This window comes from Callospermophilus lateralis, chromosome 7 (assembly GCF_048772815.1).
Source record: "Callospermophilus lateralis isolate mCalLat2 chromosome 7, mCalLat2.hap1, whole genome shotgun sequence".
NCBI lineage: Eukaryota > Metazoa > Chordata > Mammalia > Rodentia > Sciuridae > Callospermophilus > Callospermophilus lateralis.
In genome coordinates, this window is record NC_135311.1 from 128266885 (window position 1) to 128291219 (window position 24335).

The window sequence follows — 24335 nt, forward strand, 5'->3', positions numbered from 1 at the left end:
AGCTTTTCAAAAAGAGGATTATACATTTTTCTTTGTGTGTTTCTTTCCTGATACCTTTTTGACCATGACTCTTGGCAAAATAAATGGTCTTATACTATTAATAAGAAATGTAAAAATGAAATAAACTGGGCTAAGCTAATCAGAATGAAAAGGATCAGGGGTTCCTTTGAAGCACATAGAGACCCTTTAACTGCTAACAATGATCAGTTCTGGTCAACAGAATTAACCTAAATGAAATTCATTGGTTTCAATCAGAACAGCAATTCCAGGGTTACACAGTACATAAACCCACCTTCTAAGGATCTAGAAAACAGAAAAATGGTTCTGCTTGAAATAGGAACCTGCCTGGAATTTCCACTGAACCACTGAAGAAGAAGAAATGAGAAACTTAGTAGCCCGGATCCTATCAAAAGTAAAAGGCTTACAAGTAAATCTTTAAAAACTGATGGAGAAAATTTAAGTTTTCACATGCTATTTACCTAGACATTCCATAATAGGAATTTTCTTGATCCTACTTATTTTGCTGCAAAATTTGGTTCATAATTTACATTTCAAAATGTTTTAAAGAAAGTTTATAATGCAGATGCTATTATATGTTGCCCAATTACCAAACTTAAGGTGATTTTTTTTTTGAGTAATTAAAAATAAAGCCTACTTTTTTACTTATTCACCTGTTTTTAAAATGGGCATTACATTAAACTTTTTTCTGGAGCTTCTATTAAAAGCACCGATCTAGGACTGGGGATGTGGCTCAAGCTGTAGCGCGCTCGCCTTTCATGCGTGCGGCCCGGGTTCAATCCTCAGCACCACGTACAAACAAAGATGTTGTGTCTACTGAAAACTAAAAAATAAACATTAAAAAACTCTCTTTTTAAAAAAAAAAATTAAAAAAAAAAAAGCACCGATCTAACATTAACAATGAGATGAATGAGCTTCCTAAACAGAATCCACTTTCCCTGCTCAAGGTAATAGTTTCTCAGAACTCTGGCTACTGACATCCAGATAAAACTAAAGGCTCCCCTCCACCTAAAATATGTCTTGGGTTTAATACTTCCAAGGAAGATACAATTTTCATGTTCTTTGATCTTCAAATAACATATATGTATATATATACATATATATATATATACACATACATATATATATATATAAAGCAAACCCCTTCCACAAACTATCTTCAAATTTTTAAAACCTCTGATCAGCAAACACAATAAAAAATGTTCCTATCTGTTATATCTCAACAGTTGATACATTAATTTCAATTATTCCCTTGAGAAGGAAAGGTCTATGTTATAAGTACCAATATTTGCCATTTTTCTCATGATTTAACAAAAAAGATTTAATACCAAGATTTAAAAGTTCTTACACACACAAGTACAAATACTGCAAAGGGATACAGATTCTTTAAGAACGATCTGCAGGCTGGGGATGTGGCTCAAGCGGTAGTGTGCTCGCCTGGCATGCGCACGGCCCAGGTTCGATCCTCAGCACCACATACAGACAAAGATGTTGTGTCCGCCGAGAACTAAAAAATAAATATTAAAAAATTCTCTCTCTCTCTCTCTCTCCCCCCCCCCACTCTCTCTTTTAAAAAAAAGAACAATCTGCTTCAGGGCTGGGGTTATTGCTCAGAGGTAGAGCGTTTGCCTACCATGTGTGAGGCACTGGGTTCGATCCTCAGCACCATGTAAAAATAAAATAAAGATATTGTGTCCTCCTATAACTAAAAATAAATATTAAAAAAAGAGAATGATTTGTTTTATAAATGACAAGACTGACAATGAGATACTATAAACATTTTCCAGTTTCCAAAACTAACAGCATAATATATCTTCATAATTTATAAACTGACCCGATTTTTTTCTCTTAATAAAACACCAGCCTACCCCATTCCTGTTCCTAGTTCAAATGTTTAATAAATCCAAATGTTTATACATAAAGGTAGATATCACATTTTTTCATTTGATCCTCACAGTAAATTTATTTGTCAGATAAGACCCTAACCCTAACCCTCACAGTAAAATTTTATTTGTCATGGACAAATTAACCTATTCTATTACAACAAGGTCAAATCAAATAAATGGTATTAAAAAGAATTCAGAGGCAAATGAAATTGCTTACCTAAAAAAATTATTTTTTCTTAATAAAAAGTAAAAATAATCAATGAAATGAAATAATTCATTAAGCAGATCTATCTCTCAAGGATTAAACATCTAATTCAATGGTTCTTAGCAGCCGGATTCAATGGTTAAAGAATCTAAAGGATCTAAAATTGCTTCATAAAAGCCCAACTTCAATCCTCCACATTTAATGAAAAATTTCCAAACTCTAATCTGGGACAGAAACATTCTTTTTTTTTTTTTTTAGTCTATTCTAATTAGTTAGAAACATTCTTTAACATTCATACTACATGGTGACTAGAGTTAATAATGACATATCATATTAAAAAATGCTTAGATGTTAAAAAAAATGGCAACTATGTGAGTTAATACATGTTAAGTAACTAGACTTAATTCTACAATGCATATGTACTTTAAAAATGTTGTAAATGTAAATTCATACAATTTTATCTGTCATTTAAGAAATAAAAATTACATAAGTTCCTTACATATTGTGTATACAGTTCTATTCTATTGTTTCTTCACTGTGGCAAACTGTTAATATCCGTAACCCTACAGTATACTGAATTCTTTGCAGGAGGTCCCAGTCATCTTTGAACTCTTAGAGTCCAGCACTGTGCCTGCAACAAAGTATTGTAGTTGTAAAATCAAAGTGTGTAGAATAAAGTGAATGAGGAACTACCACATTTGGAGGCAGAGAATGTCTCCATTTCATATTTTTAAAAATTCTCCTCCATACTTCCAATCCTCTGCCTTCACGTCCCTCTAGAATCTTTAAACTGAAAATATAACACTCTGAGTTCTCCCTTCTGTTTCACAGGCATACATCTGTGTCTCATGGTAGGCAATAAATTACCTGAGAATGGGGACCAGAGTTGTATAGTATATATATGTTAGTCCATTTATAGTATCTCTCAGAACGTAAGAATTTTGATGAATTCATCTAAATTACCTTTTCAGCCTGTCACATTTTTCTCAGTCTTCCATTAAGTTATTTTGGAGCACAGATCCAAATCATGACACTGAAATAATGCTTTGCAACAAAACACAACACAACAAAGCAAGAAAGTTAACCCTAGGTCTGTTGTCTGAATGTGTTTACCATACATCATATAATAAAACCTCAAATTATTTCAGGTATTTATTTTACACCAGCAGGTCTCAATGGCAACATAAACAGCTTTATCAGGAATGAATTCCCTAGCCAGTTCTGGTAAATCTATACAAGAGGGTTTTGTGCTAGGCACAGGGATATAACAGAATCTTGAAATTTTTCTTTTGGAGGTAAGATCCGAGTTAATTCTCAACAAAACTGAAAGCCACTCTCACTCTTGACTCCACTTGTTAGGATGGAGAGAAATCTGAGAATAGCCAAAACAAGATAGAAAACAAAATTACAAGAAAACAAAAACACATGGGCTGGGGATATAGAGTGCTTGCCTAGCATGGACAAGGCACTGGATCCAATCCTAGGACCACCAAAACCAAAATATTCACCTGAGCTCTGACCATACCATTCAGCATAGATGTGCTGAATCCCGTACCTAGCAATATACACCCAAGGCTGTTACCAACTGATCAGTATGCCTGCCTTGTAGGTAAGATCAGGGCTTCTTATATAAGCAAAGAACTAGACAAAGATAAAGTGACAATATTAGAACCATAGAGGTTTTGTTTCATTCCCCCCCCCCTCTTTTAAAGAAAGGAAATCAATATTTAACTCTTCTCTAGTCAAATTCTACTATATCAACTTTAAGGGATAATCCAAAAAATTCTGCCTTCTGGATTTTTGCTATGCTGAATAATGAATCAAAATTTTGGTCAAAGTTTTATCATATATATATATTCATAATAATAGCATTTGTGATCAAATGTGACTGAATATTTTTTTTAAATTTTTAATATTTATTTTTTAGTTTTCGGCGGACACAACATCTTTGTTTGTATGTGGTGCTGAGGATCGAACCTGGGCCGCACACATGCCAGGCGAGCGCGCTACCGCTTGAGCCACATCCCCAGCCCGTGACTGAATATTAAGTTAAATTCTTTTTAACCATAACTCTTATGTATGTTGTTATTTAGCATTTTTACTAATTCAAGTTGTATCTTACATGATTTTTTTTTTAAATGGGATGGGGAATGAAACCCAGGACTTTGTGTATGCTAGGAAAGCACTCTACCCCTGAGCTACCTCCCCAACCCAATGTGATTTTTAAAAATACCATCAATCCACAATTTTACTATTACAAAAGCAGAGTCCAGAATTTATTAAATACACACACAAAAATCGTCAACCCAAAATCTCTGATTTTCATTAATTTTATTTAACACAACTTCCTAAGTTACCATGTATAACAAAGAGCTTCTTGTGATCCAAACAGAGGAAAAACTTTCTCTGGTCCAATAAAAATATATACAAGGAGACAAAGTAATTCGTCCCATAATAAACAAAATAAATTATAATACAGAGCTATCACCAATCAGCTAACCAAACCTTAAAAAATTGACTTGAAGAGTTAACCAATGGTTTAAAAGAAACCTGAAATCCACTAGAAAGTATGAGTACCATAACTGAGCCTAGAAAACTGGTAATGCACGCATGTGCTTTTACACACACACACACTTCTGCTGTCTCTACTGAGAAATTTACAACTTGAGAAGTCTTGAGAAAAGCATCCTAGCTGGGCCTGGTACATACCTATAGTACCAGCTACTTGGAAACTGAGGTAGGAGGATGGCCTCCACCCAGGAGTTCAAGACTATCCTGGGTAATATAGCAAGACCCCATCTCAAAGAAAAGAAAAGTGGGGAGAAGAAAGGTGGGCATCCTAATAGCTCATTTCAAATTTTCTTTATGTTTCCATAAAATCTCAGGTTATGTAAAACAAAGCTACTGCTACTTCTAACTCAAAATAGACTATATCTTCCCAAATAAAAATTTCTTTAGGAAAAATTTAAATCCAGAAACAACTTAGTAAGATTTTTCTTGTAAATTTCAACTGTTAAAGGTGTGGGGCAGAGGGCCTAAATCATGATTTTGTTTGAAAATGAAAAATCTAAGTGCTGGAAAACTAGTTAATATAGTAAAGCCTCACTAATGTGAAACTGAGGAATGATCTAAGATACATAATAACTAAGCCAAGAAAGCAAAAAAGCATTTTTTCTAATAGAAGGCTACTTAAATGGAAGGGCAATTATTCTTCAGCAGTAATGCCCAATTGAATGAAATTTTACTGTTTTATAGAAGCTCCACTATGATGACACTAAATCAAACTCACTCAATTCAAAGGCAATCTCTTCAGGATCAGTTGCTATGATCTCAAAAAAAAATAAAATAAAAACAAACAAAAAAAACTTTATCTTCACAGAAAAGGTACTAGAAGGAAAGCAAGTAAAATCATCATTTGTTGAAACAAATATGTAATACAGTAAATATAAAAATACATGGAAATCTAAAAAAAAAAGGTAGATATTAAATACAAACAATACTTAGTATTAAAAATCACAGTATTTACCCACTTTGATTACCACCAAGGCTATAACGCTGCACTAAGTTATGGCCAAAAATTGAAAATCTAAAAATAATATTTAGGCCTAAACGGATAACTTGTTCATCTCAATAAAATAAATTCAATCAGACAAAATAACAAACCTCCTGTTTTCATAAATAAAATAAATCAACTTTAGAGTTGGAGTGTACCTTAGTAATAGAGTAAATGCTTAGCATGAGCAAGGACCTACACTAATCCCCAGCACTCCTTCCCCACTAAAATACAAACAAAAAAACCTTCTGATATTGAGAGAGTATTTTTCCATTGATCAAAATCCACTAAACTCAATTACCAAAATAATACAGGTTACCTCTGCAATTCCAGTTTTTTTGACTCCTTTAGTCACCCTTATAGAGCATATCAGATTGATTTTTGTACAATATATACTTCAATACAATCCCTCTTGCTCAAAAATCTCCAGCGTGTAGGAATACTGCGGTGGTTACAGATAGCTAGATGGTAGAGTGCTTGCCTAGTTCGCCAGCATAGAGTAACCACCTATCAAAACAAAAAGGCATTTATCTCAGTGCTACTACCTACAACCAGAGTCTCCTAACATGGCTCAATTCCTAACAAGGCTTCATACAGCATGACTCCAACCTGCCTTTTGTGCTTCCTTCTTAGTCCTCTCCTGAGAGCCTACTCCAGTCAAATCATTTGACCCATTCTTTTCAGAATACCTATGTCTGGTAAGGAAACATACACATCTTCTCTGAGATTTTAATATGTCTATATAATAATGCTTCCATTCAATTTTTAACTAAAAACTATTAAAAGATTCTGATTTTAATATGAAAACAGACATGGTAAGTATAGACAGTTCCCAAATATTTAACTTACCTGGTAGCATTTTATGATTCACCATCAGGGCCCAATCTGTTTCTAAACTACAGATAATCAATTGCCACTGCTTTCTACAGAAAAGTACTTCTTAATTCACACCAAAATTTCCAAAAAAAATTTATTTTAGAAAAAAATACATTTTTATAACCACAAATAATATATTAGCAAGTTTTTGTTGTTGCCAACACATCTTTAAACACTGAAAATATTTTCAACTTACATAAAACTTCAACTTTCCTAAAAAATACTAAAACAATAAAAGTACTGATAGAATGAACTATACACAATAGAATAAGGATAGTTCCCCCAATCCTAAATCCCTTTGCTAAGACATTTACTCTTTATGGGAACAATGACTAATATTTATAAAATAAAAATCTGTATGTCTGTCTGTCCGCCCCCCCCCCCCACACACACACACACAAACACAAAACACCAATAAAACTTGCTTTAAATTTTTCAGAAGACAAAGTATTAACTTGATACCTATGGATAAATCATTCAACCATATCCTGGGGACACTGACAACCACACCAAAAGATGAAGAGCATCCGAGACATCAGATCATCACTGTATAATCCTTAGAGCCTTTTTTAATTAAGAGATTAGCAGTTTCTTGAGCAACTACATGTATGTCAATCATAGATGTACAGAAAAGGTAGAAAGGAAACAAAGAATCAAGAAGACTACAGAGGAGCAAAGGGACAGGGATAAAGGGAAGGGATTGGAGATAAGGGAAAAAATAAGGAAAGAGAGTTAAATATTGAAGATTTACATACAAGGAGGAAAAATCAAGCACAAGAGAAAGTATTGCTGAGGTACTTGCTCAGAACATTATTCCCAAAGGTCATGTGCCACTGAGACTAGAACCCTTCCAGCAAGGAGTGACCCCCCAAAATCACTTTCAGATAGTTTTAGACAAACCACTCTTAAAAAAAAAAAAAAAACCACAATGACTTTTGGGATGAATTGAACCCAGAATCTAATCTTTCTGTATTTCCAAACACTATTTATTCATAACATTTTATTTCAATCCTATAAATCATAGTTTTGTTTTTTAAGAGTTTTAGTCAGAATTTGTTTAAGCTCTAAGCCTCGGTTTAAATTAACACAAAATCTCAAGTGAAGTGTCAGTACTAAAACTGCTCATTTTAAAAAATAAAATAATTTCTATTAATTTATAACACCATAGGAGAAACACCTTTAAAAAATAAAAGAGGTTAAATCAAAAACTAAAATTCATAAAAATAGGTTCCTAATTGGGGTACCTATGAAAGTCATGGAAGATTAGCAGACAGGATCTGAAACAAGCACTGTTTTTATGGGGTTTTTTTTTATATTTATTTTTTAGGTGTAGATGGACACAACACAATGCCTTTATTTATTTTTTTATGTGGTGCTGAGGATTGAACCCGGGTCCGCCTGCGCTAGGCGAGCGCTCTACTGCTGAGCCACAAGCCCAGCCCCAACAAGCACTGTTTTTTAAAAAAGGATAGGACTAAAAGAATTGGTGAAGTTAAAAGGGCCTGAACCTCATGGAAATTATTTTAAATTATTTAAAACTTCAGTCAAGAAGACTCAATGAAATACCATTAAAGGCAGAGAATACAAAAAATGTTTGCTTTTGCTTGGTCTCCAAAACAGAAGGGCACCCCCTTACTGGTCTGAATATCCTCAGAAAATCAGGACTAGGAATGTTAATAAGAATTCTTTAGAGCTACTCGAAATTCTAACACAAATACTATGAATTTCAATAATCTTTTCATGGTATAAGAAGCTTGCTCTTTAAGATTCTCTTCATCGTATTCTCTTACAGTATTCCTTTGGTTGAAGGGCTCCACAATGAAACAATTACAGGCACTAAGATCTCTTTCCTTTTTCCGCACAAGTTTTTACATTTGTTCACCAGAAAAGGCATTTGTTGAAACTGATCCACACCATAAAGGTTTTATCAAAACTATCTGTTGTAAATAATAGACAGTGTTTTTCCCTTCCTTCCTCCCTCCCTCTCTCCCTCCCTCCTTCCCTCCCCCTTCCTTCCTTCCTGGAATCCACAGGAGCTCTACCACCAAGCTACATCCTTAGCCCTTTTTATTTTTTAAGACAAGTTCTTGCTAAGTTGCCTGGTGAATCAAAAAGACTGGCCTCTAAATTGCAATTCTCCTGCTCCAGCCTCCAGAGCAGGTGAGATTATAGGTGTGCAGCACTGCACCCAGCACAAAGGTATTGTTTTAACCAGACCAATTCCTAAATCATTGCATCTGTAAATTCTGAGAGCTGTCATTAAGAGGACTGGTTCTTTGGATTTGGCATTCTGTATGTTTTCTCCAACCATTTTTTTCTCCTCCTTCCACCACCACCCTTTACTTTCCTACTATATACATATACACAAATACACAAAGATTATCAGTACCACTACGCATGAATGTGTATATACACACACACACACACATATGTAACACACATTTAGACACACAAGGCAAGAGTCCGAATATCAGAGTACAAACAAAGACAAATAATATTGCAGAATAGGAATAAATCTATTTATTCTTATCTCTGAGATAAAACATAACTGTGCTTGGTTCTTCAACTTACCAGATGGTTCTTCAGGCTCACTTTCATTTTCTTCCTCAGGTGGGGCTTGAGGGGGTGGGGGGGGAAGCTTCTTTTCCTTCTCTGCTTTAGCATTTCTTTCTTCTTCTGAATAATACTCATCTTCTGAGAGGTTGGCCAAGCTTTCATCCATCTCTCTATACTCTACCTATAGAGATTGTACCAGGAAAAATACAATAAACATCTAAAATCAAGGACTCTATTTGAAATCATTAGTGAATATGAACTGCTTTAGAACTACAAATTTTAAAGGAAATAAGCATACAACAAGGAAAAAGCTTATAATAGGTAATTACTAAAAACAAAAAGCATCATGAAACCATCAAGTCAGGTTTAGCCTGATCTATAACTTACATAATAGTACTGACCATTTCAAATCACTGACTCTGAGGCTCTCTACAACTCCTAAAAACTTTTTTCAGTGTGTATCACACTCATATATTGGAAGTTTCAACAAAAGAGTAAATTAACCCTCAGTTAGGTAAAAATAGTTAACCAGAATATCACTGTCTAATGTTATGCCTATGCTTCTAACTATTCCATGGAGAAACAGCAGAAGAATTACACAAACTAAATGCGGGGCACCCGGGATGTGTGTAAAACCTGCAAATAACAACAGTCAACCTAAAATTGTAAAAAAGGTGAACTGACTTTAAAAAAAAAAAATGTACCTAGGAGAACTGAATGATGAGCAAAGAATCCTTATTACAACAAACTAAGGAACAAGTGACATGGAAATTGAGGATGTAGCTCTTAATACTAATTTATCCTCTAATTATATAGAAGACAGAACTAGATACACATGCAAAAAGTATGTATCACTAGGGATAAAGGAGTGTAGGATAAAGAAGACTGCATTATGGACCTGATGGCCAAATGTGAAACGTGTAACAGAGTATTATATAGAGTTGTCAACATTAAAACGCTGTTAAATTGTTGTTAGATGCCAGGAAACTTCAGAAACTACAGTTCTGATTATGGACTCAATAAAAAAAATGAAATCAATTAAAATAACCAGATACAGAGATCAAGCAATGATAACATAGTCTCCACAAATAATATATCCAATGTGTTAGATTTCCAATATGAATAGTCCTATGGATTACGGTAAATGGGTAATCTATTTTAATATTCTAAATGTCTTTGAAATAGCTCCAGGTATCTGGATACTTTATGTTGTCTTTTTTCCCCTCCTTCTTCTTTTATATGACATGACCATAGAATTTGGCTGACAGGGCAGGAAGTAGGGGAGGGAAAAGAATGGAATTGAAGTAGAAAATGGAAACAAAAATTAAGGATAAATTGACAAGTTATGACTAGTGCTCTAGGAATCCTAATTTAACATATGAATTGAATATTGTTCATCTACTCAAATATTGAACACAGAGTACATGGCACAATGGAGTAAATAAGTATGAATGAGTGTGTATCCGTACTTTTTGGGGGAGGGGAATACTGGGGATTGTAACCCAGGGAGCACTTAACCATTGAGCCCCATCCCCATCTCCTGATCATCAATCCTTTCATTCAATAATGACTAAAAACTTCCTGATGTGAAACTAGGCCATGCAAACATTTTAAGACAAACACAAAGAACACAAAATCCTTTCTACTGCAGAAGTTCAGCTTTTCCTAAAGGATGTTCCATTAGACACTAAGCCTCTTAAAGAAGAAGGGATCCAAGTTGGGGGTACGTGTGTGTGTGTGTGTGTGTGTGTGTGTGTGTGTGTTAAAGTCATAATGCATACTAACACATTATGTCCTATCATCCCAGTTCTAGAATATCTAAAAAACTTTGAGCAATAAATATGCCAGTTATGTAACTTTGAAATAAATATTTACGGTTTTGGAGTTCTACTCTTTTGAGAAAAGTGTAAAAGGTGAATGATTAGTGATAACATTAATAGTATTAATAGTAAATTATATAATAAACTCTAAATTGCCATTTCCAACCTGTTTTTTAATATTTGTTTGTTTGATTATTTATTTATTTTAGCTGTAGTTGGACACAATATCTTTATTTTATTTATTTATTTGTGGTGATGAGGCTCCAACTCAGGGCCTTGCATGTGCTAGGCAAGCACTAGACAAGCACTAGACAAGCGCTCTACTGCTGAGCCACAACCCCAACCCCTCCAACCTGTTTTTATGGTAGCTGTTAGTAAGTGTTCAGGGACACCAAGATGGCAGAGGCAGGGTAAAGTAAAAATGCTTCTGGAGGGCAAGACAAGGTGATGAGTCATATGTCCCTGTAAGTGAAATCCCAATACCATGACAACTCCCATCATGAGGACTTATGGCCCATGATAACTCCCACCACAGGTTTGGTATTCTAAAATGACCAATGGTGGGAAATCGGACAGTATTCCAATCAGGTATCATAAGGTAACCAATGGGAGCAAATGGGGTAAGGTCTTCAATAAGGCCCTTGTGGGGAAGAGAATGCCTCCCAGCTCAGCATATGAAACACTAATTTCCAGACATTAAGGCCCTGAGCCTGTGCCTCACTCCCACCCCTCCAGGTCTATTCCACTCTACCTTACCAAGTGCTATTTTCACCTTCACCTTCAATAAATCAGTTCTTTACCTATTACTTCTGCATGTCTTGCTCAATTGTTGTTCAGGAACCAAGGACCTGGACCCCAAATGGACTCCCCAATGACAGCACACCTTGGTCAATTTCACTGAAATATTTACAGAACTTAAAACTTGGGAACTTAATGGGTTAAAGGTGACTGAGAAGTTTTATAGCAAAGTGATCTTTTTTGTAATATTTATTTTTTAGATGTAGATGGACAACACAATGCCTTTTATTTTTATTTTTTTTATGTGGTGCTGAGGATCGAACCGGGTCCCCCTCACGCTAGGCGAGCACTCTACTGCTGAGCCACAATCCCAGCCCAGCAAAATGATCTTTTTTAACACTGTTTAATCCAATGTTTGGTCAGAGAAGTTAACAAGAATACCTACAGAATGAGATTGTTCAAATTACATTATGTTGATGTTCAAATATGGCAAAATTAACCCATTATATATGATTATGTACTAATAAAAAAATAAATGATTAAAAAAAAGAAGCAAAATCTACACTTGGAAAAGACTCCTCTACAGAGCTTTTAATCTTCAGGAAAAAGAGATTAGAAAAATTACCAGAGGCAGAAGCAAGAACATCTAAAGGCAGTATTTAAAAAGAAACTACTGTTCCACAGAGCCACAGAGTTCTTTGGGATTTCATTTGTGATTTTCATTTTTTTAGTGTTATTATCAAGGAGCCCAGTGCAGTGGCACCTGAAATCTCAGCCATTTGGGAGGTTGAGGTAGGAGGATTCCAAGTTTGAGATGAGTCTTAGCAAAATAGCAAGATCCTTTCTAAAAAATAAAAAAGGGCTGGGGATACAGCTCAGTGGCAAAGTGGCCCTAGGTTGAATTTCCAGAAAAAAAAAAAAAAATATATATATATATATATATACACACACACACACCATATATGTATATAACTAATAAATATATGTAGCTATGTGTTAAACCAAGCCTTAACACTTCAAAGACACTAACCAACATATTAACTTGCCCTGCTTGGATAACTCAGTTTGGGGTAGACATAAGAATAAAGTTTCTGGGGCCGGGATTATAGCTCAGCGGTAGAGCACTCGCCTAGCAAGTGGGAGGCCCAGGGTTAGATCCTCAACATCACATAAGAATAAATAAATAAAATAAAGATACTGTATCCAGTTACAACCAAAAAATAAATATTAAAAAAATTAAAAAAAAAAAAAGAATGAAGTTTCTTCTGCCATCTCTATTCAACTAAGAGTCTCCTAAGAAAGATGGCAAGGCAAGCTAAAAGGCATAATCTGTAGTACTTATTAATACTGGATTGTTATGATAATTTATAAATAAAAAAAATACAAAAATAAAATTGGACTGTAAGGCTGAAACCATACTGTTTTATCTCCAGTCTCAAAGTTGGTTCTCCAATACCCTCATGTTCTCACAGACTGTCAACTAAAATAAAAGATAAAATTTAAACTTCTTATTCCAAAAAGGGCAAGTATTTTGTTTTGGGATCTTGCAGAAAACTGTATTTTATAAAAAGATTTCCCCATTTAATAAAGCTTTAAGGTCATCTAAAAGAAGCATACAATCTCTAAAAAATAAAACTATTCCCCTGCAAAAAGGCATAGTTCAGGCAGGAGGTGGCACACACCTGTAATCCCAGCCACTCTGGAGACTGAGGCAGGAGGATCTCAAGTTCAAAGGTAGCCTCAGCAACAGTGAGACCCTGTCTCTAAATAAAATACAACTAGGGCTGGGGATGTGGCTCAGTGGTTGAGTGACCCTGAGTTCAATCCCTGGTACCAAAAAAAAAAAAAAGGGGGGGGGGGCATAGTTCAATCTTTGAACCCAGAGTACTGGGAATCTCTCATCTCTAGGTAAAAACCTCAAAGACTTTAGGTTCTACAACTACTTATACACTATATACCAAGGTCATAAAAATATCCCACCACAGATTGAAGAAGGGTAATTGTTTTTAGTTTTACACTTGACGACTCTCAAAATTTATATCTCTAATCTCTTCCTTCTCATTCTCACTGTTACTATACTGTTTCAATTTCCAATCACCTTAAAGCTCCCGTCTTTTTGTTTTTTAAATCTTTCTCCCTGTTTAGAACAAGGGCATAGATGCCACTGACTTTCCAAAAGGGTGAGGTTTTCAGAAAACTTAACAGATGAGTACCAATTTTAAATTAGCATATGTAAGCTCTCGGGCTCAATTCAAACTTAGCCCTCTGATTATTTAACACATTAGAGTCAAGAAATCCTTAATGCTATTCTACCCACTCCTAAACTCCCTAAAAGCTTTTTCAATCTTTGTCTTTCTTCTAATCCAGTGCCTAAAATTCAAGGCCTACTTCCTCTGTAAATTATTTTCTATTATTCTAAACTTACCACTCAATTTTCCCCTTTTCTAAATTCTCATAGTTTATGGTCTGTAATTCATTTCACATAGTTCATTTCTGTGCTGAGAGAACTTTTTTGTGATAAAGGAAACTTTCCGTAATTGTGTTTCCAATATTGTGGCCACTGGCCCCAAAAAAAGTCTCTTAGATACTGAAAACGCAGCTACTGTGACTGAGGAAATAATTTTAATTTAACTTGAATAGCCACATGTGGCTAGTGGCCACTATACTGGACAGCACAAATCAAGTATTCTATACAATCCTTTCAAGGCCTAACTCAGGGTCACCTTTCCTCAAACTGTATAGTATTCCTGAAGTCCCAAACCAATTTACCAATTTCAAAACTTAAATATTTTGCATATACCACGCAGAAGTGACTTTATTATAAAACTAATGAAACTTAAGCTTGAAGACTCCTCAATTGCATGAACCCATCCCAATAACCTGAAACTAAATTTTAATTATACAATTAACTTTTTAAGAGGGTTCTCAAAACAGATATATTCCCTGCATACACCCCAGAAACACTGAAGCTTGGTCTGTCTACTCTGGTCTCAGCTTGCTTTTTCACTCCTTAAATAGACACACTATTCATTGAGGGCCTTTTTCTCTGGCTCCCAAAACTGGCTATGAATGAGTAACTTTTTCCCAAGTCCTTGTTTTCTAGTTGCTTACCTAAGTCAACACATAACTCATTTTTCTTTTAAAAGTCTAAGAGCTAACCACAACGGAAAAAACAGTATAATCAGAATTCAAATAAACTCAGGGGAAGGACAAAAATCTTATCAGCATGCCCCAAATTGATCAACAGATTCAATACAATTCTCAATCTAAATCCCAACTGCCTTTTTTCAGTGAAATTGATAAAGTGACCCTATAACTCATATGGAAACAGAAAGGAAAGAGAACAGTCAACACAATCTTGAAAATAAGAACAAAGCTGAAAAGCTCACGCTTGGGGATTTCAAAACTTAATACAATGCTAGAATAATAAGAACAGTGTGATGCTGGTCTAAGGACAGAAATATAGAGTAGCAAGACAGAACTGAGAGTTCAAAAATAGGTCCTTATATGTATGATCACTCACCAAGAGTACTGACTATTCAATGGAGGGAGAACAGACTTCATCAAATTGTGCTGGGACAATTCACATGCAAAAGAATGAAGCTGACCCCCTATTATCTCAACACATAAACAAACTCCAAAAGGATCATAGACCTAAATACAAAAACTGAAGCTAAAAAACTTTTAGACGAAAACACATAAGTAAATCCTCACAATATTGAATTAAGCAATGTTTTCTTAGCTGTAAGACTAGAAACAAACAAAAAAACAAATTGGACCTCATCAAGATTAAGAATGTTCATAACTAAAATGAAGAACTCTTACATCAAAACAATTTTTTAAAATGATCCAAGGATTTGAACGGATATTTTACATCTCACCAAGAAGGATACACAATGGCCAATGAGAAGATGCTCAACATTATTACTCATTATGGAAGTGCATAAGAAACCACAATGAGGGGCTGGGGTTGTGGCTCAGTGGTAGAGCACTCACCTAGCATGCCCGAGGTACTGGATTGGATCCTCAGCACCCACATAAATGTAAAATAAAAATATTGTGTCCACCTAAAAAAAACTTAAGAATAAATATTTCAAAAAAAAAAAAAGAAACCACAATGAGATACCACTAGAATGGCTGTAATAAGACATAAAAGCTAAGCATATGGAGAAATTGGAGTCCTCAAACATTGTTAGTGAAAATGTAAAATAGTGTGGCTGCGGTGGAAAAATGGCAGTTCCTCAAAAGTTAAAATGGAATTACCATATAACCCAGTAATTCTACCCATGGACATACATTCAAGAGAGCTGAAAAACATTCACACAAAAAATGTTAATGTTCACAGCCATGTTATGCAGAACAGCCAAAAAGTGGAAAACCAAATGTCAATCAATGGATAAACAAAGGGTGGTATATAAAAACACTCTACAGTCAAATACAAAAGGACACATATCATATCACGCCATATAAAAATATCCAGAATAGGCAAATCCATACAGTAGGAAAGTAGACTAGTGGTTGCCAGGGGCTGGAGACAGGGAGGACTGGGGAGATACTGCTAATGATACAGGTGTCTCTGGTGAGCAACTAGAATGTTCTAAAATTGTAGTGCCAAGTGAAAATCATAAAACCCACTGAACTGCACACTTTAAAATGGTGAGGCAAGGTGCAGTGCCACACATTTGTAATCCCAGCTATTTGGGAAGCTGAGGCAGATGGATGAAAGTTCATGGCAATCAGACATCTTAGCAAGACCATGTCCCAAAATAAGAAATAAAAAGGGAACCTCTGGGTTCAATCCACAGTACTGCAAGATAAATAAATAAAATGTTGACTTTTATCATATGCAAATGGTATAAATGAATCTGGTTTTTTAACAATACCACATGGTTTCTGGCTATCCTTTTCATTAAAAGGGCAAAAGAAAATCCTATTGGGCTTCTGTCCTCTATTTCATTTCTGAAAGTTGAGGTCATCAACCTCTGCTTTTCTATCCCATATTCTGGTAAAGAGCCCCCAAATTTTTCTTCGAAATTCTTTCTACACAGCCCTGGAGAAGTCTCCCAAGCAGGCAGCTGAAACTGAGGGCTCTCAGTCTAGACAATACTCATCTCAAGAAGCTCCTCATCTGTACTGACCTAGTATTTGCACTTCAAAATGACACACTGTAGAGCTGGGTGTCATGTCCCAGCAACTCAGAAGCCTAAAGTAGAAAGATCACAAATTTAAGGCCAGCCCACAGGAACTTAAAGAGACCAGATCAATCTCGAGTACCAAAAGAAAAAAACAACCAAAAAAAAATTATACACAGTTGCTGAACATAGAGGCATGCACTTGTAGTCTCAGCTATTCAGGAGGCTGAGGCAGGAGGCTCTCTGGAGACCAGAAATTGGGAGAGCAGTCTAGACAATACAGAGGAGTCTCAAAAACAAAGAACACCCCACAGGTAATTTTACAAGTGCAAATGACATAAACTGTACAATTTTATTTCATATATTTATTTATGTATTCGTTTGTTTTGTGCCGTCAGGGATGGAATCCAGGGCCTCCACACAACGTAAACAAGTACTCTGCTACTCAGTTACATCCCGACCTGGCTTAGATATTTTTTCTATCTACATATATTTCCAGTTTTTGGAACTAGGAAATGGACTCTTCAGAAAAACCCACGACTAGGCCCTAAGACTGACCCAGTGCCCTACATACTATTATTAGTGGTGTCCCATGTGGTCCTTTGTTTCCATGATACCCTGCCACAAGCGTGGGACTCACATGCCAGTTCTATGACTTACTAGTTTTGTGACTTGAGGCAAGTCACCTAAACTGAGTGCCTCTGTTTACTCATTCCCAAAATGAGGCTAACAGCGACCTGACCTTTGGTGCTTAAAGAAAGTAAAACGGCTGGGCATCTGGCACACTCTATGTGTGCAGTCTGGTGTCGCGGCTTTTTCTTCCCACTTGCACTAACTGACTAAGCCCTTTTCGTCGGCTTCCTCGTCTATAAAGACTACACCAAAAGACAGAGTAAAATCAAAGATTGCAACTCTGGGCCTACAGCAAGCGCTCAAACAACAACAACAACAAAAAAAGTTCCCTTCTTTTGCGACCCGTTTCCAAGCCGGTTTTTCGAGCATCGCCCTCCAGTCCCTCGGCGGCTGGACCCAGATGCCACCGACAGCGCGGAACCGCTCGCTGACACTTCGGCGGCGGCCCACGAGCGGTGCCCCCGGCAGCGCGACGCGCCTCCACGCCGGGAAGCCATGTTCCCAGCCCTGGAGACGGAAAGGTGTGCGGGACGGCGCCGCCACCCCTCCTCCCGCCCGCCCCGCCCGCGGGTCCCAACACAAAGGCCGCGCCGGTGTCCCCTCGTCTCCCCACCCGGCCGGCAGCGGCGCGGGCGTGCGCCGAGGCGAGGCGGTGGTCGCGGGGCCGACGGCCCGGGTCGGGGACCCCCGGGTAGGGAGCGGTCCGACCTCACCTTGGCCCGCTTGCGCCGGCTGGTCCGTCGTCCCTCGGGGGTCTCCGCTATTCCCGTCTCCATGGGGGTCGCAGACCCAGGCACCACCGTAGGCCCGGCTTGAGGCCCGACGGACCCCGGCGGCTCGGCCAGGCCCCCGGGGGGCGAGGCCCGCGGAGGCTCCTTCTTGCGGGGAGTGCGCTCCCCGGCCGCCCCCGGTCCGACCTCGGCAGGGCCCGACAGGCCCGCGGGCGGCGCGGACACTTCGGAGCCATTCTCGGCGCCGCCCGCTGCCCCGGGGCCGGCCTCCGTCCCGGCCGCCGCCGCCGCTGCCGCTGCCGCCGCCGCCGCGGCCTTCTTCCCGGACAACATCTCAGGCCGCCGGGCCGCCGACGGCCGCCGGAGCCGCTCGGTCTGTCGCTCCGTGGGTCCGGAGCCGCCGCGCCGCGCTGCGCCTCACACTTTCCAAGCGCCTCCAACAGCCGCCGCGTACGCTCGTCCTACGCGCGCTCCCGCCGAGTCGGGACAAAAAGGCCCGGAGCCGCGCCCGAGCCCGGCCCCCGCTGCCATAGAGCGGCGGCTTTGCAGCTAGAGCGACGCCCTGGACTGGAGCGCGAGGCTGGTCTAGAGCGCCCCCTCAGCCTTGGGAGTTGCATCCAGCCCCGACAGTGCTCTTGGCGTTCCTGGGCCAAACTGCACCTCCGAAGGCCACCCTTTCTTTATTCCAGAGACTTGCATCGTTCACTCCTTCCTTCCCCCGCTCTTTCGTCCGTTCAACCAATATTTACTAATGCTCATGAAGTTATTCTTTCAAAGAACTTACAGTCTAGTGGGAGGAAGACACATGGAAGTGTAACTGCTTGAACTTGTGAAGGGCACACGAGTCTCGGTGGTAATGAGACGGAGGGGGGTTAGGAAATCCAGGGTGGAGTCCACGTGGAATTGCTCCTCGTCCCCAAGCCTTTGCTCGTGTTCTCCCAGGTCTCTCGCCCGCACTCCACGTCCACCGCCCGCGCGCGCCCTGCCTCCTCCTGCTCTACGCCCCAGTCGGGTCTTGCTAACCGCCTTGAGGCCGGTGGGTGGTGGCGGAGTTTTCATTTAATTATTCAAGGAATCCCTTGCTGATCCAACGGAACCGTTCATGTGTTCTTCGAGCTTCTTTCCAGTTGTTACACAGATAAGCTTGTTTGTCTGCCCACGGTCCTGGGGATTGAACCCAAGGGCACGCTTCCACGGAGCATCCCCAGCCCTTTTTTTTTTTTATTATTTATTTTTGTTGAGACAGGGTCTCATTGATTACCCTCCTGCCTCTCAGCCTCCCAAGTAAGTGGGATTCCGGCATGCCGCACCATACCCGGCTATAAATCTGCCTTTTTAAGTCGCCTGTCTCTTCAAAGACTAGTTTTCAAACAAACCATGCCATTTATATAAAATTCAAAAACTGGTTTAAAAAAAAAAAACAACTCATCTCTAGGAATAAAATCCAGTCAATAGTCGCCTGAAATAAGAGTAGGGGTTGACCGCCAAAGTCCAGGAGGGGGTTATCAAAGCCAGGGATGGAAATGATTTGGCTTGAATGGAGTGATGGTTCCAGGGGTGTAAATATCCAGCAAAACTCAATGAACTAGGCATGCAAAATAGGTGTATTTGTTTTCTCTAAACTGTACTTCAACGAAGTTAAATTAAAAACAAACAACTAAATAAACAGGAAGGGGGGAAAAAAAGAGACAACTAATCCAGGAAGAAAAAGAAAGCTATGCAAAAAAGAAAATGTAATCACAGCACAACATATTGATGTGGCATAATGAACACAGTCAATGAATTTTGTTTTACCAAAGTGATAGAATTATACTGAGAGCACGGAGAAAAAAGATTGGAGGGGGAGAGAGAAGAGAGGGGCTGAGGGCAGGGTCAGAGGAGGCCCCAAGTGAGAGCTAAATCCTCAAGGTCCATCCCAGAATAAATGGTAATGGAGAAATCAAGAAATAACAGTATAAGCATAATATTTAGGAATATAAAGGTAAATGCCAAGGAAACAACTAGAAGATTGAGAACTGATTACCTGTGAGACTTGGAACTTGAGGTGGCAGGCTGTTGAAACTTGTCTTAAACCCTGTGAGTGGACCTGACTGGTTTGCACATTTAACAATCTGATAAAGCTTGCGATTTGATTTGGGGATTGAACCCAGGGACACTTAACCACTGAGACACATCTCCACCCCTTTTTTATATTTTATTTAGAGACAGTCTCACTGAGTTGCTTAGGAACTGACCAAGTTACTGAAGCTGGCTCTGAACTCACCATCCTCCTGCCACTGGGATTCCAGGCGTGCATCACCTGGCGGTTGTGAGGAAGTCATGAGACATGCTTGCAAACTGCCTGTCAAAGAGTCTGGCACCCAGTGAGTGCTCAAGACATAGGTGTAGTTAACATTGTTATGCAGCAGCTGGGTGTGGGGGGAGGGACTAATTATGACTCAGGAGTGAGTGGCTGTGCCTCCTGTCATGGAGGGGACTGAGGCAGGGTCCTGAGGCCCGTGTTCTTCCGTGCCACAATGTTGGGGGAACTGATGCTTGTTTTTAGGAATTTCCTTGCCATACTTGCTTCCTCAGGCACCCTGGGAGCTTTGGTGGCTTGGTTGATAAGCTATAAGCCAGTTTTGTTTGGGTTCCTATTCCTCCTACTGTTGCTTAGCAACTGGCTGGTCAAGTATGAACTCAAGCCCACCTCCTCAGAGAACTGTCAGGTGAGCAAGAGGGGATTTAGCATCAGCTGAGGGTTAGGGGATATTCTGCTGGATTGGGGAGTGGAGGACCGGACAGTGAAAGGATGATGGGGGAAGGCTGAGGAACTTAAAACTGTCTGCGTCCCTGCCTGGAGATACCTCTTAGTGATGGTGGACAAAACATGTCCCTCACAAGGCCTCAGTGGTCTTAACTATAAAATAGTGACCTTGTATATGCTCCTACTTCACAATTGAAGTCCACATGCTTCAACCATGGTATGGGCTACTCTAAGTGGAATGATTTCAAATGGCTAGAGATACAAGTGCCAACACAGGTACAACTCTAGAGAACAGTCACAAAGAGAAGAAATGCACCTAGTGTAGACTATGACATTGTGTCTGTATAATATATACCTGAAATAATCGACTTATAAAGAGAAGAGTTTATTTTGTCTCAGGCTCCATGATCAGGCAACCCATCACTTTTAGGCCTCTGTTTGGGAGTGTGGTAGAGGATATTCCCCCCCATGACTTGAAAACCTCTCTCGGACCCACCTTTTAAAGATTCCACCATCTCCAAATAACTGGGAACTAAGTCTCTGCTTTGCAAATCTTTGGGACACATTCCAGGTCCAAACTCTAGCAGATACCTTTTATATAGTATCAGAAAAGGTGGTGCATACAGGTAATCCCAGTGACCTGGAGGCTAAGATAGGAAGATCACAAGTTCAACACCAGCTTCACAACTTAGTGAAACCCTATCTCAAAATTAAACAAAAGGGCTGAGGATGTGGCTCAGTGGTAAAGCACCCCTGGGTTAAATTCCCAGAACAACAACAAAATCACAACAATATCCTATATTGTTTATAGATGTATATGTGTAGTGAAAGTATGCTAAGGGAATAGGTCTCGACCTTGACACTGGTGACATCCTGGTGGCATAATTTTTTGTCCAGTTGTCTTGTGCATTAGAAAGTTTAGCAGTACCCTGGCTTCTACCCAAGAGACTCCAGCATCACACCCCCACCCTGTTTGTGACAACCAAAATCATCTTCAGATATTGTCACATGTCATTGGGGAGGGGCAAAAAGAGCCTCTGATTTAAAAACGTATGGAAAAAGTAAATACTAAATTCAGGATTACAGATGGGTCCGGTGACACACACCCATAATCCCAGCAACTCAGGAAGCTAAGGCACAAGAGTCACAAGTTCAAGGCCAGCCTCAGCAATTTAAGGAGACCATGTGTCAAAATAAAAAATGAAAAGGGCTCAGATGTAGCTCACCAGTAGAACACTCTTAGGTTCAATCCCAAGTACTGCAGAGAAAACATGTTCGGGATCACATCGAGGAGACGATGTTTAAGGGTGGGGTGGGGAGAATATTCTAGGAGAAGGGGCCCATAGGAGATTTTAATTCTATTTGAGATATTGTCCTTCTTAAACTGGTGTGGGAACACAGATATTTGTTATGATAATTACTTTTTTGCACACCTGAAATTGTATTAAAATGTTTTTAAATACCAGTAGTTTGTAGTTGAATCCGAAAGTAGGGATCAGGTGATATTATTAGCTGAGGGGAAGAGGACAGCAAAACTGAATGAGCGTTATTGAGATCGGAGCATGTTGTCAGGGCTGGGGCTGGGGCTGGCCTGGGGCTCAGTGGTGGAGCGCTTGCCTAGCACGGGTGAGGCCCTGGATTCGATCCTTCAGCACCATGTGAATATAAAAATAAATAAAACCAAACTAAAATAAAGAATTTCATCCAATGGGGCTGGGGTTGAGGCTCAGTAGTAGAGCACTTGCCTAGCATGTGTGAGGCACTGGGTTCGATTCTCAGCACCACATATAAATAAATAAAATAAAGGTCCATCAACAACAATAACAAATTAAAAAAAAAAAAAAGGAATTTCACCCAAGAAGTTTGGGGGGCGGGAAGCCTTCTATGAGAGCACTGAGACTTGGCAATTGAAGGATCCGTGAGCCCTGACAAAATGCTCCAAGAGGCACACTGGAAAAACAAACTCTGGGGACAGATATATTGGGTTAAGGACTTTATGTCAGTTGGCAGATCATTCCTATGAACCGAAGGCAACCAAAGGTCTTGGGAGTTTGGGGTCCATGTGGCCCGAGAAAGTGACCTTCCCTTGCTGGGTCCCCACTGTCACAGAAGATGGCAAAACTGCTTCCTTTGGAAGCAGGTGAGAGAATTGGTTAAGATGAGGGCATGGAGCAAGAAGGGATGAGCATGAATAACCAATTTTTTCCCTTTTCCTGGTGGCGGGGAGCTTAGGAGGAGGCCATAAATTCAAAGACTCCGGAAGCCCACCCCAACAGCAATAACCTGAACACAAAACAAGTGGAGAGGCTGCAGGCCTGCTTTGCGCTCCAGGACAAGATCCTTGAACGGCTTTTGTTCAGTGAACTAAAGCTGAAGGTCTTGGAAAATCAGATGTTCATCATATGGAATAAATTGAATCACCCTAAGCGATCAAGCAGACATCGAAATTTCCCCACAAAGAAAGACAAAACGAGGAGGCATGAGTCCACGTTTTCCATCCTCTCTGATTGTACTTCCAATTCCCCCACCTAATGAGACTGAGGTGGGCTAGCTGCTGCTGATGTTACCTTGACTCATTGTATTAGTCTGTTTTTTGTTGCTATGACAAAAATGCTGGTGACTGGGTACTTTATAAAGAAAAGAGGTTTATTTAGCTCACAGTTCTGGAGATCCAAGAGTATAGTGCTTATATCAGCCTTTCCTAGGGCCTCATGGCAGATGGTGTCACATGGCAAATGAAAGAAAAGACAGATCCCATGGTGAGAACAAAAGTACAGGAGAGCACTGAGAAAGCTGAATTTGGTTTATAACAAACCTCTCTTGAGGTAACTGATCTAGTCCCCCAAGATCTCATCCACTCCCAGAGAGAGGCATTAATTCCTCCGAGAGCAGTGCCCCCAGTGACCTAATCACCTGGCATGAGGCCCAGGTCTTGGAAACTTGGAGTCTAGAGGAACTGAGAAAGTGACTTTCTCCCACTGGGTCCCTATTCCCTTGGGACTCTACCACCTCCCAATACCATTGCACAGGGGACCAGACCCCCAGAACATGGGAACAAACCCCAGCACTCAGTAGAGCCCAGGAGATCACTGAAAGTTCTCTGAGTCACACTGGAGAGGCACCTGGGGGAAAGAGGAGGACAGACTGAAAGGCCACCTCTGGAGGGTAAACCTCCATGCAGCCAGCCTGCCAGGTGGCTAATGGTGCAGCCTGAGGGCTCTGGGGCTCCTGAGTCCTCCTAGTCAGGCCCCTTCTACCCCACCCAGGTCCTGTTCCCCTGGGATCTCCCCACTGCTGCCTAAGCCCCCACCTGCACTCAGGCCAGAGGAGCCCTGCCAAGCACGACTCTGCCTATGCCCGGGTCCTGGTGCTGTGGTCGACAGAATGAAACCCACACTGATTCCCCTGGTGTTCACGTCCCCCCTGACCTGACCCCTACCC

The 24335-nt window shown here is 39.7% G+C and overlaps 2 protein-coding genes across 3 annotated transcripts in view; one reads left to right on the forward strand and one right to left on the reverse strand.

The window, feature by feature from the left end:
* The window catches only part of Kdm1a (lysine demethylase 1A), a 60911-nt gene extending 42284 nt beyond the window's left edge, over positions 1 to 18627 (reverse strand). For both annotated transcript variants that reach the window (XM_076861073.2, XM_076861072.2), the window contains exons 1-2: positions 18131 to 18627; positions 9110 to 9275 (exon numbers count right to left, since the gene is read on the reverse strand). In XM_076861073.2, coding sequence (XP_076717188.1) covers positions 9110 to 9275; positions 18131 to 18481 — 517 coding nt within the window. In that variant the 5' untranslated portion in view covers positions 18482 to 18627. The remainder of the gene's footprint in view (positions 1 to 9109; positions 9276 to 18130) is intronic.
* A 2037-nt stretch (positions 18628 to 20664) lies between these two features.
* On the forward strand, positions 20665 to 23426 carry Tex46 (testis expressed 46). The gene is made up of 2 exons (XM_076860587.1): positions 20665 to 20856; positions 23226 to 23426. The coding sequence occupies exons 1-2, from the start codon at positions 20665 to 20667 to the stop codon at positions 23424 to 23426; spliced, it is 393 nt and encodes a 130-aa protein (XP_076716702.1).
* The last annotated feature ends 909 nt before the right edge of the window (positions 23427 to 24335 follow it).

Coding starts and splice junctions, on each gene's coding strand:
- Tex46 (XM_076860587.1), top strand. CDS start 20,665: ATGTTGGGGGAACTGATGCTTGTTTTTAGGAATTTCCTTGCCATACTT. Junction 20,857..23,225: donor CCTCCTCAGAGAACTGTCAG/GTGAGCAAGAGG, acceptor TTTGCGCTCCAG/GACAAGATCCTTGAACGGCT.